Source organism: Rhinatrema bivittatum, chromosome 11 (genome assembly GCF_901001135.1).
Source record: "Rhinatrema bivittatum chromosome 11, aRhiBiv1.1, whole genome shotgun sequence".
NCBI classification, from domain to species: domain Eukaryota; kingdom Metazoa; phylum Chordata; class Amphibia; order Gymnophiona; family Rhinatrematidae; genus Rhinatrema; species Rhinatrema bivittatum.
Window position 1 is genome coordinate 33495864 of NC_042625.1, and position 15829 is coordinate 33511692.

The following is a 15829-nucleotide window of genomic DNA, read 5'->3' on the forward strand; positions in this document are numbered from 1 at the left end:
TTCTTTCTGTCCCAGGCTCCTGATTTTTATATGGAAATGAAATGGGAATTTACGAGTTGGGGTAAGTTTATTAGAATGCTGTGGTTCTTTGGGATAGGTTCTATGGATCTGTTAGAAGGGTTGCAGAAGAATCTTATAACCCAAAAGCCTTTCAGAGAAGGATCAGTGTCATTTCATACTTCAGCCAAAGAATCCGACAAACCTTAGAACGTTACAAGTGCATGGAAATTGTTAGTGGCAAAACACTGAAACAGAACCGTCTGCTCAGAGTCAGCTTCAGGATCTCACTTGTGCCACTGGTGAGAGGGTCCCACTTTCCCTGGTGTACAGGGATCTTGGAAGTAACCATTCACCCAATCTAGGAGGCCACACTCAATTTAAAGGACCTGAATGGGAGTCTCCTTCCACAAAACCAGGACATGTTTACATGCATGGGTTACATTTGGTACCCAGAAAGTGTATGTTATGTCGCAGTTTGTGGCAGAGTCCAGTCTGGATAAAGAAGTTTATGCCAGTAACTGAGGATGATTCAGAGGCTGAATACTTACTGGTTCTCATGTTACTGGTTGGCCACTACATACATATTTATGAACGGGTAGGATTTGTTTGGGCCCCACCGGCTTTGTATATTGTTCTCTGTCCTTCAGATAAAAAGGTTTATAAAGGCCTTGCTCGTGTCATCCAAAAATTATCTGATTGTGTCATGGATGTAAAAAATCCAGTGAGAACCCCACGATCCTGCTTCATTATACAGTAACTGAGATTAAACTCTGATCTTAACTAATAAAGTAAAAATGATCAGGAAATCTCAGATGAGGCACAGACACCTGTAACGGTATCGTAGTTATAAGAGTGGTTTTCAAATATTTATTTATTTATGCATTTTATATACTGAGTTCCAAAATGAGATCACAAAGGTTTACAAAATCAGTGTTCGGAGTACAAAAGGTTCCCAAGGGTTATATTTTGCGACTAGTTGAATATTCGTACGGTAGGACACATAACATTTGTTCCTGGACAGAAATCATAGAATAAATATGTATTTAACTCATTGGTTGTTATGAATTTGTTTTATGATTGTGGATACTTGTTATGTAAGAATTCATTAAATGTTTAGCCAATCACAATAGGCACTACCGGCAGGAACACGCCTTCATTGCCTTCTATTTAATCCCAGGCTGTAATATCGAAAGCGCAGTGGAAGACCTTTTTTTTTAATGACACTGGCCGCGTTTCATTGATCTGCATCAGGGGGCAGAAGATGGAACAATCAAAGTTAATCCTTATAGCTTTTCATGTACTTGACAGTATGATGCAATATTAAATCTAATAAACAAGTACTGAAAATCTTCATTAGTGAAAGTCTTTAAATGGTGCAGAGGGTGTTCTGGTTTAGGCAGGTCGGAAGGCAGGAGGTGGACCCTTGGGCCGGCCTACCAATGGCTGGGCAGGCCGGGAGGCGGAGACAGTAGCAGGTTAGGTTTCACCCGGAGCCCGGGAGGAGCCCGTAGGGGCCCGAGCCCTTGGGACTTAGGAGCTGCAGTGAGAAGTAGAGACAAAAGCCCAGTAACAGCCCGGAGGCCTACCAGGAAAGTCTGAGAGTCACAGAGGAAAGGCCCGAAATGGATTGCGACCCGGGTAGCCTGGTTAAAGGGCTGGCAGGCTGGAGAGTAGTACGAGGCAAGCCGGGGTCTAGGCGGGCAGCGGGCAGAGATGTAGTCAGAGGCCAACCGGAGTCTGGGCGGGCAGCAGGCAGAGGCGTAGTCAGAGGCAAACCGGGGTCTTGGCGGGCAGCAGGCAGAAGCGTAGTCGGAGGCAAACCGGAGTCTTGGCGGGCAGCAGGCAGAAGCGTAGTCGGAAGCAAACCGGATTCTTGGCGGGCAGCAGGCAGAAGCGTAGTCGGAAGCAAACCGGAGTCTTGGCGGGCAGGCAGGCAGAAGCGTAGTCAGAGGCAAACCGGGGTCTTCAGAACGCGGAGAGACGATCAGGAAGCGCAACTGGCAACAACTAAGCAGTTGGGAACCTCGTTGCAAGGCGCTTGAGTAACGGCTGGGCGCCGGTTATATTGGGAGCTGGGCGTGAGCTCATCAGAGTAGGCGGAGCCGGGCTTCCGGGAGCAGGACGCTCAAGACGGGCGTCTTTGCGCGCGCGCGAGGCCGGTGAAGGACGAGTCAGCACTGGCGTCCACCACGTGGAAGATGGGCGAGCAGGGAGAGCTCCGGCACCTGGGCCATGCGGGAACCTGCAGTTGCTGGCGCAGAGGTAGGCAGTTCTGAGCCCGATCAGAGGGGAAGCGGTCGGGACCGCAACAGTGGGTACTCAGTGCCGCAGTGCTTACAAGCTTCGGCGTCTCGAATCTCTTTCACGCCATTGGGATTAGTGGCTCAGATATATAGTGAAATGGAAGATTAGATTTTATTTACAAAAATTATTTTCTTTAAATAATGGAATACCACTCCAGATCCAAATTAAGTCCAGCCGGTGTAACTGAAATAAAAGTAAAAATCCAAAATTGCTCTGGAGTATATAAACATAACTCTAGATCACCTCCTCGTGGATTGGAGAAAGATATTCTAGAATACCCCACCTGAGATCTGAATTCCAAGCAATGCGCTACTGTCTGTGCTTGAATCTCTTTGTCTTTTATACAGCTCTTATGCTCTGTTACTCGTATTTTGATCTTCCTTTTGGTCTTCCCGATGTGCATCTTGTTGCGATGGTAAATAATATAATACACTGCAAAAGTAGTTTGGCAATCCGTTCTGTCAAACAGGTGCATGGTCTTGTCCCTTCCAGGGATATGCCAGCTCTGGCCCATTATAGTTTGTATCCACATGGGAGAGCCCCACATGCACTACACTGGTCTCCAGCTCTGGAGAAACTGGAACATCTGATTTTACTACCCAGTCCCGAATGTTTTTATCTCTTGAGAAAGCTCATAGGTTGTATCTCAAACACTGGCATATCCCTGGAAGGGACAAGACCATGCACCTTTTTGACAGAACGGAATTTAAAGACTATTTAAAGACTATTTAAAGACTAATGAAGATTTTCAGTACTTGTTTATTAGATTTAATATTGCATCACACTGTCAAGTACATGAAAAGCTATAAGGATTAACTTTGATTGTTCCATCTTCTGCCCCCTGATGCAGATCAATGAAACATGGCCAGTGTCATTCAAAAAGAAAGGTCTTCGACTGCGCTTTCGATATTTCAGCCTGGGATTAAATAGAAGGCAATGAAGGCGTGTTCCTGCCGGTAGTGCCTATTGTGATTGGCTAAACATTTAATGAATTCTTGTCTGTAAGAGGCTTCCTTCACAGTAGTACTGTATTATTTTCCCTTATTCTTTTTGACACAGCAATTACTGTTGCTGTACTTGTCATGTAGACCGCTTTTATTGGTTTTACTAATGACGCAGTATATACATTTGGAAAATAAAAAAAAGAAGCTGAAAGCCCAGAGAAATCCAGTGCTGGAGTGAGATCTTTGTACTGCTTGCAACGATTCCTCAGCTGCCGATGAAAAATGGAGCAGGATCATTGTGACTGCAAAAGGGTTGCCCCGCTCACCTCTAGTCTACCCCACAGGCTGTTATCCAGTCCTGTTTTTAGCCCCTTTGCCTGCCTGCATGGCATTGCAGTTCTGATGTTCTCAGGGAAATCAATAAGTCCATGGGGCAAAACCTGGAATGAATCAACCCAGGGCAAAATGGCAGTCCTCCGGGCACAGGAATGTTAGGACAAGTTTTTTTTCTCCGATCACTTGTCTGTCGGGCCAGCAGGTTCTTAAGATATTTTCTTCTTAAGCACGATGATGGGATTGTTCTCATTTTTTGGGGTTTGGTTGTTGGTTTTATGACAGTTCCATTGTTGTCCCGGATCTGTCCCAGTGATGTCTGTCGGATCTGGAAAAGTGGGGCCAAGCTGCGAGTTGATGCCACATTACTGGGTTTTGAAAACATGAGCTGGATACGAGGGAAACATAGTTATATTTTCAAGGAAGAAGGTAAGCGGTGAGACTTCACATTTCCTCTCCTCCCTCTTGCCCTCCACCTGCCTTATAACACCCTTTCTCTTCAGACGGTGGGCCCTGACAACACAAATTCCCTTGCTGACCGAGGAAGGTTGAGAAACCTCCTCCAAAACTAACCCTCAGTGTCACTCTCGCATTGGTTAATCCAGCAATGGTAGCACAAGCTCCGCTGATCCCGTTGAACCTCCAGTCTCCTCCACCACAGCTGAGCCGTGAGGCTGACCGAGACACCTTTTTTTTCCGATTCTGGAAAAGGTTAATGAAGTAAAGATCAGGTCTCCTAGGATGTCATGTGGTTCCCATCCTAACCTGGAATGGGCATTCTGCAAATCTGGATAGTGATAAAACAGTTTTCCCTGTACGTACCTGGATCAGTCCAGACAGTGGGTTATGTCCCCAATCCAGCAGATGGAGTCAGCACAAGCTTTGAGGGGGCGTATCCATATATACTACTACCCCCTCTGCAGGAGTTCAGTATCTTCTGACTCCAGCAGATGCGAGTAGGGGAATCAGGCTTCCCCTCCTTTTCCTTTTTCTTCACTTTCTTGCTTGATTATGGCTTGTTGTTGTCTTTTTCTGTGGATCAAGTTTGTATCAAGTTTGTATTAAGTTTAAAAAAAAAAAAAAAAAAAGTAAGGCAGAGTTCTTTCAACTTCTGGGGAGTGGCTTATCTTCCTTGTCTCTTCTCTGCGGCCTTGCTGTTTATTTCTCGTTGCAGCCAGGGGTAAGTTTGTTTTTCCTTTGTAGTTTTTTCCTTCACAGCTCAGCCCCCGGTGCCCGCAAAAGCCGGTGGAGCCGGCCTCTTCGCTCTTTACTCCCTCACCCGCGGCCATTTTACAGCTCCTCATGGGCTGCTGAGCCATTTAGGGAAAGATGTCTGGGGCGGGTCGTGTGGCCGGGAAGGCCCCCCCGCGGCACCCTCCTCTATTTTCGGACAGTGGGCAGTGCGGGCCGACCGGGCCCCCCCCGCAGCGGCGCTTTTGTGCGCGTGGCCCCCCCCCGGTGGCTTTTTCTTTTCTCCTACAGCGATCCCGATGCCGCGGCCGTCCCGCTGTGCGGCCTGCGGAGACCCGGGGTCCCGGATTTCCCGGGAGGGCATCTGTGCACGATGCCTTCCCGGGGGGGAAGGTACCTCACAGTCCCTGACTGATTTCTCTTTTTTGCTTGGGCGGTGCGGGCCGGCCACTCCGCCATTTTTGGCGGGAACGGCGGCCATTTTACATTCTGAGCGCCCTGAGGCGCAGGCCACGAGGGGGAACGGATCCCTGGAGGCCACGAGGGAGAACGGATCCCTGGAGGACTCTACCAGCGGGGGTGTTCCCCCGATTTTGGTGCAGGAACCAAGCACCCAGAGCCAGGGAGCAGGAACCACGCCGCCCCCGAAGCGCACCCGAGCAGGCCGGGGTTCTCTCCGGAGTTTATCCTGCTCATGCATACCGCTTATCTGCAGGGGCTGGAAGCACCTGTGGGACCCCCCCCCTCCTAAGATCCCTTGGATGTCGCCCTCGACGCCGGCCCCCCCCGACCCTCCGGGAGTGGGGGCCTCCCGCCTTCCTACCCGGGTCCGATCCACGCCCGCGGCAGTGGGGGCGGTGCCAGACTCAGCGGGACATGGACTTGACCTCCCGGACGGGGGACAAGGGGACGGCACGCAGGAGGGGGATGATCCGCGTACCCTACGCCTCTTCCAGAGGGAAGAGCTGGACGACCTCATCCCGCAGATCATCCAAGAATTAGATTTGGACCCGCCACCAGACCCGCCTGCCCCAGTAGCTCCCGCTGTCGTCACTTCTTCAAGGAAGGGAGATCCTGTCCTGGCGGCACTCCGGCCGAGGGCTCGGGCTTTTCCCATTCATGACTCGTTTTTACAACTTCTCACCAGGGAATGGGACACCCTGGAGGCCTCCCTGAAGAGCAGCCGGGCTATGGAAAAGCTGTACCTGCTCCCCGAAGATTTCTGGACCTCATCAAGGTCCCAAAGGTGGACTCCGCAGTGTCGGCGGTCATGAAGAGGACGACTATCCCAGTGACGGGAGGTGCGGCGTTGCGGGACACACAGGATCGTAAGTTGGAAGTTTTCCTTAAGCGGGTTTTCGAGGTCTCACTCCTCACGTCTCAGAACCTGCCGTCCGATGAGGCTGCCCAGGCAGATCGGCTAGAAGCCGCAGTGGCGTATGGGGCGGACGCCTCGTACGACCTTTTTTGGGTCCTCGCAAGATCCATGGTTTCGGTAGTGGCAGCACGACGACTACTGTGGCTACGCAATTGGCCGGCTGATACGTCCTCTAAGTCGAGGCTGGGCTCTCTTCCCTTCAGCGGCAAGTTCCTCTTCGGGGAGGATTTGGACCAGATCATCAAGTCCCTGGGGGAGAACGCTGTTCATCGGCTGCCAGAGGATAGGTTTCGACCATCCAGAGCATTTTCTTCTTCTCGGACCAGAGCCAGAGCGCAACGGCGCTACAGGGGATACAGGCAGGCGGGCTCCCGGTCATCCGCCCCCAGGTCTCAGCCCTGGTTGCGCTCCTTTCGCGGGCGTCGGCCCGCACGCACTACTCCCGGAACCGGGAACCCCTATACCAAGTCTTCACAATGATGCCAGTCTCGCCCACTCCCCTGTCCCCAGGATTGGGGACCGACTAACTTATTTCTATGCGGAGTGGGCACGGATCACCTCGGACCAGTGGGTCCTGGATACCATAAAACACGGAATTTGTCCGCCCCCTGCAGGGAAGGTTCATCTTTTCCCCCTGTGGCTCGGACCTCAAGAGAGGAGCGGTGCAGCTGACTCTGGACAGACTCCAGGAGATAGGCACTATTGCGCCCGTGCCCTTCGGAGAGGTGGGCTCGGGCCACTATTCCATCTATTTCGTCGTACCAAAGAAGGACGGTTCCTTCCGGCCTATCCTAGTCCTCAAGGAAGTCAACAAATCCCTTCGAGTCGTTCGGTTCCGCATGGAAACTCTCCGGTCAGTGATTGCGGCGGTGCATCGGGGGGAGTTCCTCTCCTCCCTGGACTTAACGGAGGCCTACCTGCACATTCCCATCCGCCCGGACCACCACCGTTTCCTTCGTTTCAAAATTCTGGACCAGCATTTTCAGTTCACGGCTCTCCCGTTCGGATTGGCGACGGCGCCGCGCACCTTCACCAAGATCATGGTAGTCGTGGCGGCAGCTCTCCGGAAGGAGGGCATCCTGGTTCATCCTTATCTGGACGATTGGCTCCTCCGGGTGAAGTCATTCGATCATGGACGCTCAACGGTGACTCGAGTAGTACGGTTTCTACATTCCCTGGGATGGGTAGTGAACTTCTCCAAGAGCTCCCTCATGCCTTCGCAACGCTTGGGTTTTTTTGGGGGCGACCTTCAACACCCTACTGGGCAAAGTCTTTCTGCGCCAGGACAAAGCTCAATCCTTGCGGGATCACACACGACGGTTCTCTGCGTTACCAGAGCCCACCTCCTGGGACTACCTGCAACTCCTGGGAGTGATGGGGTCCACCATCGACCTTGTACCTTGGGCTTTCGCGCACATCAGGACCTTACAGTGGGCGCTCCTCTCCCATTGGAAACCAGTATCGCAGGACTACCAGATGATTCTCCCGCTCCCGCAGAATGCCAGGGACAGTCTGGGCTGGTGGTTGGATCCGCCGAACCTGGCCCGTGGCGTGTCCCTCGATCTGCCAAATTGGGTGGTGGTGACCACCGATGCCAGTCTAGCAGGCTGGGGTGCAGTCTGCGATCGAAGCGCCACTCAGGGGACGTGGTCCACGGTGGAGGCGAAGTGGTCAATCAACCGTCTGGAAACCAGAGCGGTCCGGCTAGCTCTGCGACATTTCCTCCCGCTTCTTCGGAACCGGGAAGTCAGAATCCTATCGGACAACGCTACCACCGTGGCCTACATCAACCGACAAGGAGGCACGCGCAGCCCGCAGGTCGCGCTCGAGGCGGCGCTGCTGATGCAATGGGCGGAGCGTCATCTCGTCCGGCTAGCGGCCTCGCACATCGCCGGTGTGGACAACGTCCAGGCGGACTTCCTCAGTCGTCAACTGCTGGACCCCGGAGAGTGGTCTCTCTCCGACAAAGCGATGCAACTTCTCGTCCATCGGTGGGGGGCCCCCCACTTGGATCTGATGGCGTCCGCTCTCAACGCCAAGGCTCCACGCTTCTTCAGTCGCCAGAGAGAGCGAGGCGCGGAGGGAGTGGATGCCCTGGTCCTCCCGTGGCCGCCACATCTTCTGCTCTACGCTTTTCCACCATGGCCCCTGGTGGGCAGGATGCTCCGCAGAATAGAAAGCCATCAGGGGACCGTGGTTTTCATCGCCCCAGAATGGTCCAGGCGACCCTGGTTTGCGGACCTGCTACAGCTGGTGATCGACGGGCCAATCAGGCTGGGGCACCTCCCCCAGCTCCTACATCAGGGCCCGGTATTTTTCGAGCAGGCAGAACTCTTCTGTCTTGCGGCCTGGCTTTTGTGAGGCGCCGCCTCCGGCGTCGGGGCTACCCGGAGGCGGTAGTATCCATGCTATTGCGGGCACGAAAGACATTGACGTCGGCGGCCTATGTTCGAGTCTGGAAGGTGTTCGAGCTGTGGTGTACCAGCCAGGCCACGAGACCCGCTAAGGCTTCTGTACCTCAGATCCTTCAGTTTCTACAGGCGGGGGTGGAAAAAGGGCTCGCCTATAATTCACTACGGGTTCAGGTGGCCGCCCTTGGTTTGCTGTTGAGCGATGGGGGCTCTCTTCTACAGTATCCTGACATTGCTCGTTTTCTCAAGGGTGTCAAGCATATGCGTCCTCCGTTACGGGACCCTTGTCCCTCCTGGAGTCTTAACCTTGTGCTTCGCTCCCTGTCGGGACCACCGTTCGAGCCGCTGCGCAGTGCAACGATAAAGGATCTCACTCTCAAGACTGTATTTCTTGTGGCCATCTGTTCCGCTCGACGCATCTCGGAGCTGCAGGCTCTGTCGTGTAGAGAGCCCTATCTCCGTTTCTCCGACTCTGGAGTTTCGCTTCGCACCGTTCCCTCCTTCCTTCCGAAGGTGGTTTCTGCATTCCATGTGAACCAGACGGTGGAGTTGCCGTCCTTCTCTTCCTCAGAGCCGAAGTCTCTCCGTCTCTTGAATGTCAAGCGCACTCTGCGCCTCTATCTGGAGGCTACAAATGAGTTCCGGACCTCTGGCCATCTCTTCGTACTCTGGGCCGGTCCTAAGAAGGGGTCTCAGGCCTCGAAGACTACCATTACCAGATGGCTGAAGGCCGGCATTGCTGCTTCCTACATTGGGGCGGGTCGGACTCCCCCCACCCGGAATCGTAGCGCATTCTACACGTTCTCAGGCGGCTTCCTGGGCGGAGGTTCGCTCGGTATCCTCGCAGGAAATTTGTAGGGCAGCCACCTGGAAATCGTTACACACGTTCTCGAGGCACTATCGTCTGCACCTCGCCTCTTCGGTCTCTGGACACTTTGGCGAGCAGGTTCTCCGAGCAGGCCTCGCAGGACCCCACCCGATTTAGGGAAGCTTGGGTACATCCCACTGTCTGGACTGATCCAGGTACGTACAGGGAAAAGAAAATTATTACTTACCTGCTAATTTTCGTTCCTGTAGTACCATGGATCAGTCCAGACGCCCACCGCGTTTGGGTTCTTGATCCTGCTCAGCTCTGCGCTACTTCTTGCTCGCAGTGTTCTGTGTCTTCACAGTCGTTTCTTTTCGCTGTTTTTCACAGCTCCCTACAAGTTGGTAGGATGTTTGCAGTTACTTGTTGCGGTTACAATTGTTTTCATTATCTGTTTCCACAAACTTGATCCTTCGGGGGTTTCTACTCGGGCTTTGATATACTCGATACTGAACTCCTGCAGAGGGGGTAGTAGTATATATGGATACGCCCCCTCAAAGCTTGTGCTGACTCCATCTGCTGGATTGGGGACATAACCCACTGTCTGGACTGATCCATGGTACTACAGGAACGAAAATTAGCAGGTAAGTAATAATTTTCTTTTCCCATTCCTGTATCCTAGCATAGTTGCTCTCTTTCTCAGGCCTGTACTTACCCTGTACTTACAAAAGGTAGTTCTGCTCACAGTCCGTTTGCTCTGGTAAATATCCATTGGCCAGGTAGTTAATGACAACCATGAAAGCTGGTTTAAGCCACCGGTTGTCATCAGTAGGTGGTTACCACGCTTCAGATGGTTTTGAAAGCAATTTGTCCATTTTGTGCATTGGTGGAATGTAAACTCTTACAAAGTCCCTCATTCCTACTGGATAACAGTTCCTCCTTTTTTTAAACATTGAATTCCTGCAGAGAGGAAATGGATTAGGATGCGCAGGATGGCTCTGTCCTGAAGCCTCCATTCTGTCTGCTGCTTCTTCTCTTAGAAGACTCTGTATCCCATTAAAGTTATGTTTAGCACCAGAAGGTCCCTGAAACAAACTCGGTGAAGATTTTTCCCACATACTCTTCTGTCATATTTCCTTTCCATTTCCTCTGCAGTTCTCTGCCCCATCCTACGCGGTCATGTGAGGTATCACATGCAACTTCACACATGTTAGCCAAACAGATTCTAAGCATCAATGCAAAATATGTCACAGTGTATATTTGTATTCAGTGTTAACAATAAAAGATTTACCGCAAAAGTAGTCTAACACAGATAAAGAATGAACATTTTTATATGCGAGACATTGTTCCTCTCTCCTCATTCTCGATGGTAACAAATAGCCATCAGTAGCTAAAGCAGGGCATCAGTATTGCTGTCTCTGAGCTGCAGTCCCTTTAGTGTCCTCTTGCAAGTAGATTGCTTTATTAGACTCTCCCACACCCCTAGAAGATAAGCAAGTAATCTACCTCCAGTATTTCCTGGTTGTGCAGTGCCGGAGCTCCCTCCAGACCAAATGACAGGGTGCAAGCTTACAGAGCTGTCCCGTGATTGACCCCAGTCAGAGGCGTTCCATCTACACTGCCCCAGAAATGCAGCACTATAGGATAGCATTGTGCGGCAGAAGGCCTGCATGCCAACAGAGCTGGTACTTGGGTGGGCTGCCTGAGCCTGTAACATGTAAGGATTCTGCCATCCTTGGCAGAACGTGGTCCCTGCTGTGGGTTTCTGAGTATCCGTTATCTGTAGATGCGATGTGATGTGATTGCTGCGGTGTCCTCTGTGATCAGATAACTGGGCAGAGCTGATGGAGGTAAACCATGATGACAGACTCGTCACCAAAGAGCGTTTTGACATCTCTCAGGAAATCCAGGGCATCACACTGGACTCCATGCAGCCAGCAGAAAGAGACGTGACCAAGCGCTTAACATCTCCCATTATTCACACGTGCCTTGATACTGCCAATATCGCCTTTGAAAGGTAGACAAACCATTTCAGAATGTCCATATTATTAACTTACACCATAATCATTACACTTCTGTTCTGCTTATTGGGATATTTTTTTCAAAACATATTTGGTTTGTGTTGTAGCACAAGATGATGACATTAATAGTTTTGAATTAAATTTAGAAAACTAATCAAAGCCATCCCGGTTGAATCAGACAGCCATTATGTTTGTAAGGATTGCCAGGCCTGGCATGCTTTACATCGGACTGCTATATTTCTTGACAACTGGATATTAACTGTGGTAATAATATGACAATTTTATTAGATGATAGACCACGTTACCGAAAGTGCCAAAATTTATTTTGTATATAGCAACAACCCTCATTCGGGAGCAAAATGTTTTCACTGTATCGTGTTTCATTTTATTCACTTAAACGAATATGGGATTTGTAACCCATTATAAAGTGAATTGCTCACCACTAGAAATTTATAATCATCGGGTTTGTGGAATTAGAGCTCTTTTTTTTTGGAAAGTACTTTGCAGTGAAATACATTGAGTGAACACTGAAAAAAAATTGAAAGAAAATACAGCATTGCCATTTTCTTTTTCCAAAAAAAAGAGCTCCAATTCCACAAACCCGATGATTATAAATTTCTAGTGGTGAGCAATTCACTTTATAATGGGTTACAAATCCCATATTCATTTAAGTGAATAAAATGAAACACGATACAGTGTAAACATTTTGCTCCCGAATGAGGGTTGTTGCTATATACAAAATAAATTTTGGCACTTTCGGTAACGTGGTCTATCATCTAATAAAATTTACATCTGACTGCAGCAAAAATCCATTACCATGGCTACAATGTTCTTAAATTTCCATTTTTTATTTCCCCTGCATGGCTCCTTTCCTTATTCATTCTTAATTTAATGTTGTCAGAGCCGTCGTTCAGGGCCTATTTTCCCATTTCTCTTTCCCATCTCCTTCCCTATACAGGCTAAATGACAGTGCCCTCTATAGGCCTGGGAAGCAGAATGCAGCTCTCCTTCTAATGTGGCTCTTTGATTCAGTGCCAGGAGCTGGTCCCAGCCAATCCCAGGAGCCGTCAGTCTGAGCTGGAGAGAGACCTCAGCTAACTTGAGTGTCAATAGAGAGCCTTAGCCACCAGGCCACTGGGCTCGCTCTTTACTTCTCTCCCAATCTAGTTGCTCTCTTTCCTTGAATCATAGAATATGATGGCAGGTAAAGACCACAAGGCCCTGCTACTCTACCCCTTTTCTCATTCTTTGCAGTACCACAGCCCTTAATTGATCCCCAGCTTTAATCTCCTTTTCACCACAAGTACGGATCCTCTGCAGTTCTCACATATTTTCAGGAATTTGCCCACATCATTTCCTCTGAGAGATTCTCTCAGCTGTAAATACTGTGAGCCTGATATTCAAAGCTACTTAGTCAGATAACCGGACTTTTCCGGTTGAGTGGTGGTTGCTGAATATTTGGCTACATTCAGTGGTCACCAATAAACCAATTTTCAGGTACTTAACATTGTGATTAGTTGTTTACATTCCTTTATGCATATTTTATAGAGAATTCGGCTTTAAAAATGTTGGTGGCAAACGTTGACGTGCTGTGTTACCTTTTCCTCAGGACCAAATCTGGATTCTGGGGCTGGAGGACAGATAAAGCAGAAACAGTTAATGGCTACGACACAAAGGTACAAGTAGATCATGGAATGCTTTCTCCTGTTGATTTCTCATTCTGAAACCTCGATTAATGCATAAGTGTCAACATAGTTTGTGAATATAAAAACTGAGTTCCTATTCGTACCCCGGATCAGTCCAGACAAGTGGGTTTTGCATCCCTACCAGCAGATGGAGGCAGAGAACTAAAAAGCTTTTCGGGCACTGCCACTTGACCGAGAGTGCCACCTGCAGTCCCTCAGTATTTCTCTGTCTCCAGCCGATGGCAGAGGTGCAAAACCTGCAGTCTGCAGTTTATTAAAAAAAAAAAAAAGATTGAATAAGATATAGCTTTTTCTTAAAGTTTTGGAAGAAGAGAAGAAAGAACAGGCTCCCCGAGGTGTTAGGTTCCTTCGTGGGCCATCCCTTGGGTAGAGCAGGGCGAGCGGGGGGATTGGTAATCCCTGGTCTGCCTCGGCCCTCGTCTTCCAGAGGAAGGGAAAGCCAGGGGTCCTGGTTCCCTCACTCGCCCTCAGCGAGCAGCCAGAAGCAGGGAAGAATTCTTTTTGTTACTTTTCCCTTTGTTGGTTGCTGATCTTTTAAGAGATTTAAAAAAAAAAAAAGGAGGAAGCTGGGACAGTTCGGGCAGCTTTGCTCCCACCGGTGATCGTAGCAGTTGGGTGAGAGGAGGTTCCACTGACTTGGCGGTAGCGCCGGGAGGAGCGGTGACGAATCGATTGGCTATCAGGCTATTTTTGGCGCCGGCCACAGCAGCAGTGTAGCGCTTTCCGCTCAGCGTGGGAAAGCATGCAAGGCCGGTAGATGGAGGTGATCGCGCCTCAATGAGGTCTCGTTGTGTGCTGTCTGTTCCACTGGAGGGGAAGGGTCCTCCGCAGGAGGCCCACTTCACAAGCACTGCACCCAGCCGTCTGGTCCTGTTCAGGAGGCCCCGGGAGGGTCGGAGGGGATGGCAACCATTGTAACTGCAAGTGGAGCAGCAGCTAGGGAGTTACTCTCCCTTCCCCTTCTGTCCTATTTTTGGCACTGGCTGCAGCAGCAGCATAGCACCTTCCTCTCAGTGTGAGAGAGTGTGCAGGGTCTGTAGTTTTGAGGCAATCGTGGCCCAATAAGGCCTCATTGTGTGCGCTGTCTGTGCCGCTGGAGGAGAAGGGTCCACCACAGGAGGCACAAATACCAGGAGCCGCCCCCGGCCATCTGGTCCCATTCGGGAGGCTCCGGGAGGCCTGGTCAACAGATTCCCTTCTGGAGGCCCCGGAGGGGTCGGAAGGAATGGCGGACATTTTGAATGCATGTGGAGCAGCAGCTTGGGAGTTAGACTCTCCCTTCGTTCCAGTCTCTGGTGAAGTTTCATGCTGGAGAGGATATGGAGGAGCCAGAGGGACTCGGTGGGCAAGGGGTCCATTGAGTCTGAGGAGTTTTCCTCAGATTTTGACATTTTGCTCCATAGGGCTTATAGGGTATGGAAGGAAGTGTCAAATAAATGAACGGCCTCCCAGAAGTTCCATCGCTCGGTTAAGATGCCTAAATCGGACACGCCCACATGATCGGGTGGGGGGGGGGGTCCTTTGACTCCCTGGTCTGGGAAGCCCATCTGGTATGGATTTGGAGACTTCGGTTGTTTCTGGTGGTGACGGTCCCCAAGGGGGTTGATCTTCAGGAGGGCCCGCGAGATGGTCCACAAGACCATCCGGGAATTGTTTCCTGCTGGAGTACCAGCAGGTGATGGTCCTGATGCGAATGAAGTCCCTAAGAAGGAGCTACTTCTTAATATTCCCCTTGTTCTAGGGGAACTGGGGGTCTGAGTCATGCATGAGAACTCAGACAAGGAAGGGGTGCGCCCCCTGTTCTGGAGGGCTCAAAGAAAAAGAAGAAGCTTATTGTCCTCAAGTGGGCTTCTCCTGAGGCCAGTCTGAAGGTGGCTAGGGCCATGGTGAAGCGGTTCCCCTTGCCAGAAGAGTCCTTGGAACTCTGAAAGTTTCCAAAGGTGGATGTGGCGGTGCTGGCAGTGACCAAGAGAATGACCATTCTGGTGACAGGGTCGAAGGCACTGTGGGGTGTCAGGATTAGAAGTTGGCGATCCTTTTGAGGAGACTGTTTGAGGTCTCAGCCTTGAGTCTTCGAGCTGCTATTTGTGCTAGCCTGACACAGACAACTAGATTTGAAGCAGGTGTCCTGTATGATTTGGTGTGGCCTTCTGCCCGAAATATGGTTTCCACTGTGGGGGCTTGGAGATTCCTGTGGTTGAGTAATTGGTCGATGGATTTGTGGTCTTAAGCGCAGCTTGGTAATCTCTCCTTCAAGGACAACCTGGCGGATGTGTGGTGTATGTCGCAGCTGGGTAATCTTCCTTTAAGGAGAAGCAGCTATTTGGTGAATACCTGGACCAATTGTTGAAAACCCTGTGGGATTCCAAGGGGAATAGATTGCCAGAGGACTAGCAGGCTGTCAAGAAGACTTTTCCGCCGCATGCCCGGCTTAGGGATGTGCGGTGTTTTTAGGTCTGGCATGTTGGCCTCAGGTCATGCAGCAGTCCTTTCAGAGTTTCTGCTGGATTTCCAGTGATAGTGCTGGACTGAGGACCAGAGGAGGAAAGACTTCGCAAGGAAGTCAGGTGGGTCCGCTCTTTGTTTGAAACAATAGGAGGGAGATGGTCTCGCTTCTGCGAGGAATGGACCAGGATTGCGTCGGACCAATGAGTTCTTGAGGCGATAGGAGAATTTTTCTTGTCTGTTACGGGATGCTTCCTTGGTGCCACAGTGAAGATCCCGATACAGGCG

General features: G+C 50.5%; 1 protein-coding gene across 6 annotated transcripts in view; it reads left to right on the top strand.

Moving 5' to 3' along the window:
- Positions 1 to 15829, top strand: part of ANKRD13A (ankyrin repeat domain 13A) — a 56153-nt gene that overhangs the window by 14353 nt on the left and 25971 nt on the right. For all 6 annotated transcript variants that reach the window (XM_029571972.1, XM_029571971.1, XM_029571969.1 and 3 more), the window contains exons 4-7: positions 16 to 61; positions 3867 to 4010; positions 11197 to 11386; positions 13000 to 13066. In XM_029571972.1, the coding sequence (XP_029427832.1) occupies positions 16 to 61; positions 3867 to 4010; positions 11197 to 11386; positions 13000 to 13066 (447 nt within the window). The remainder of the gene's footprint in view (positions 1 to 15; positions 62 to 3866; positions 4011 to 11196; positions 11387 to 12999; positions 13067 to 15829) is intronic.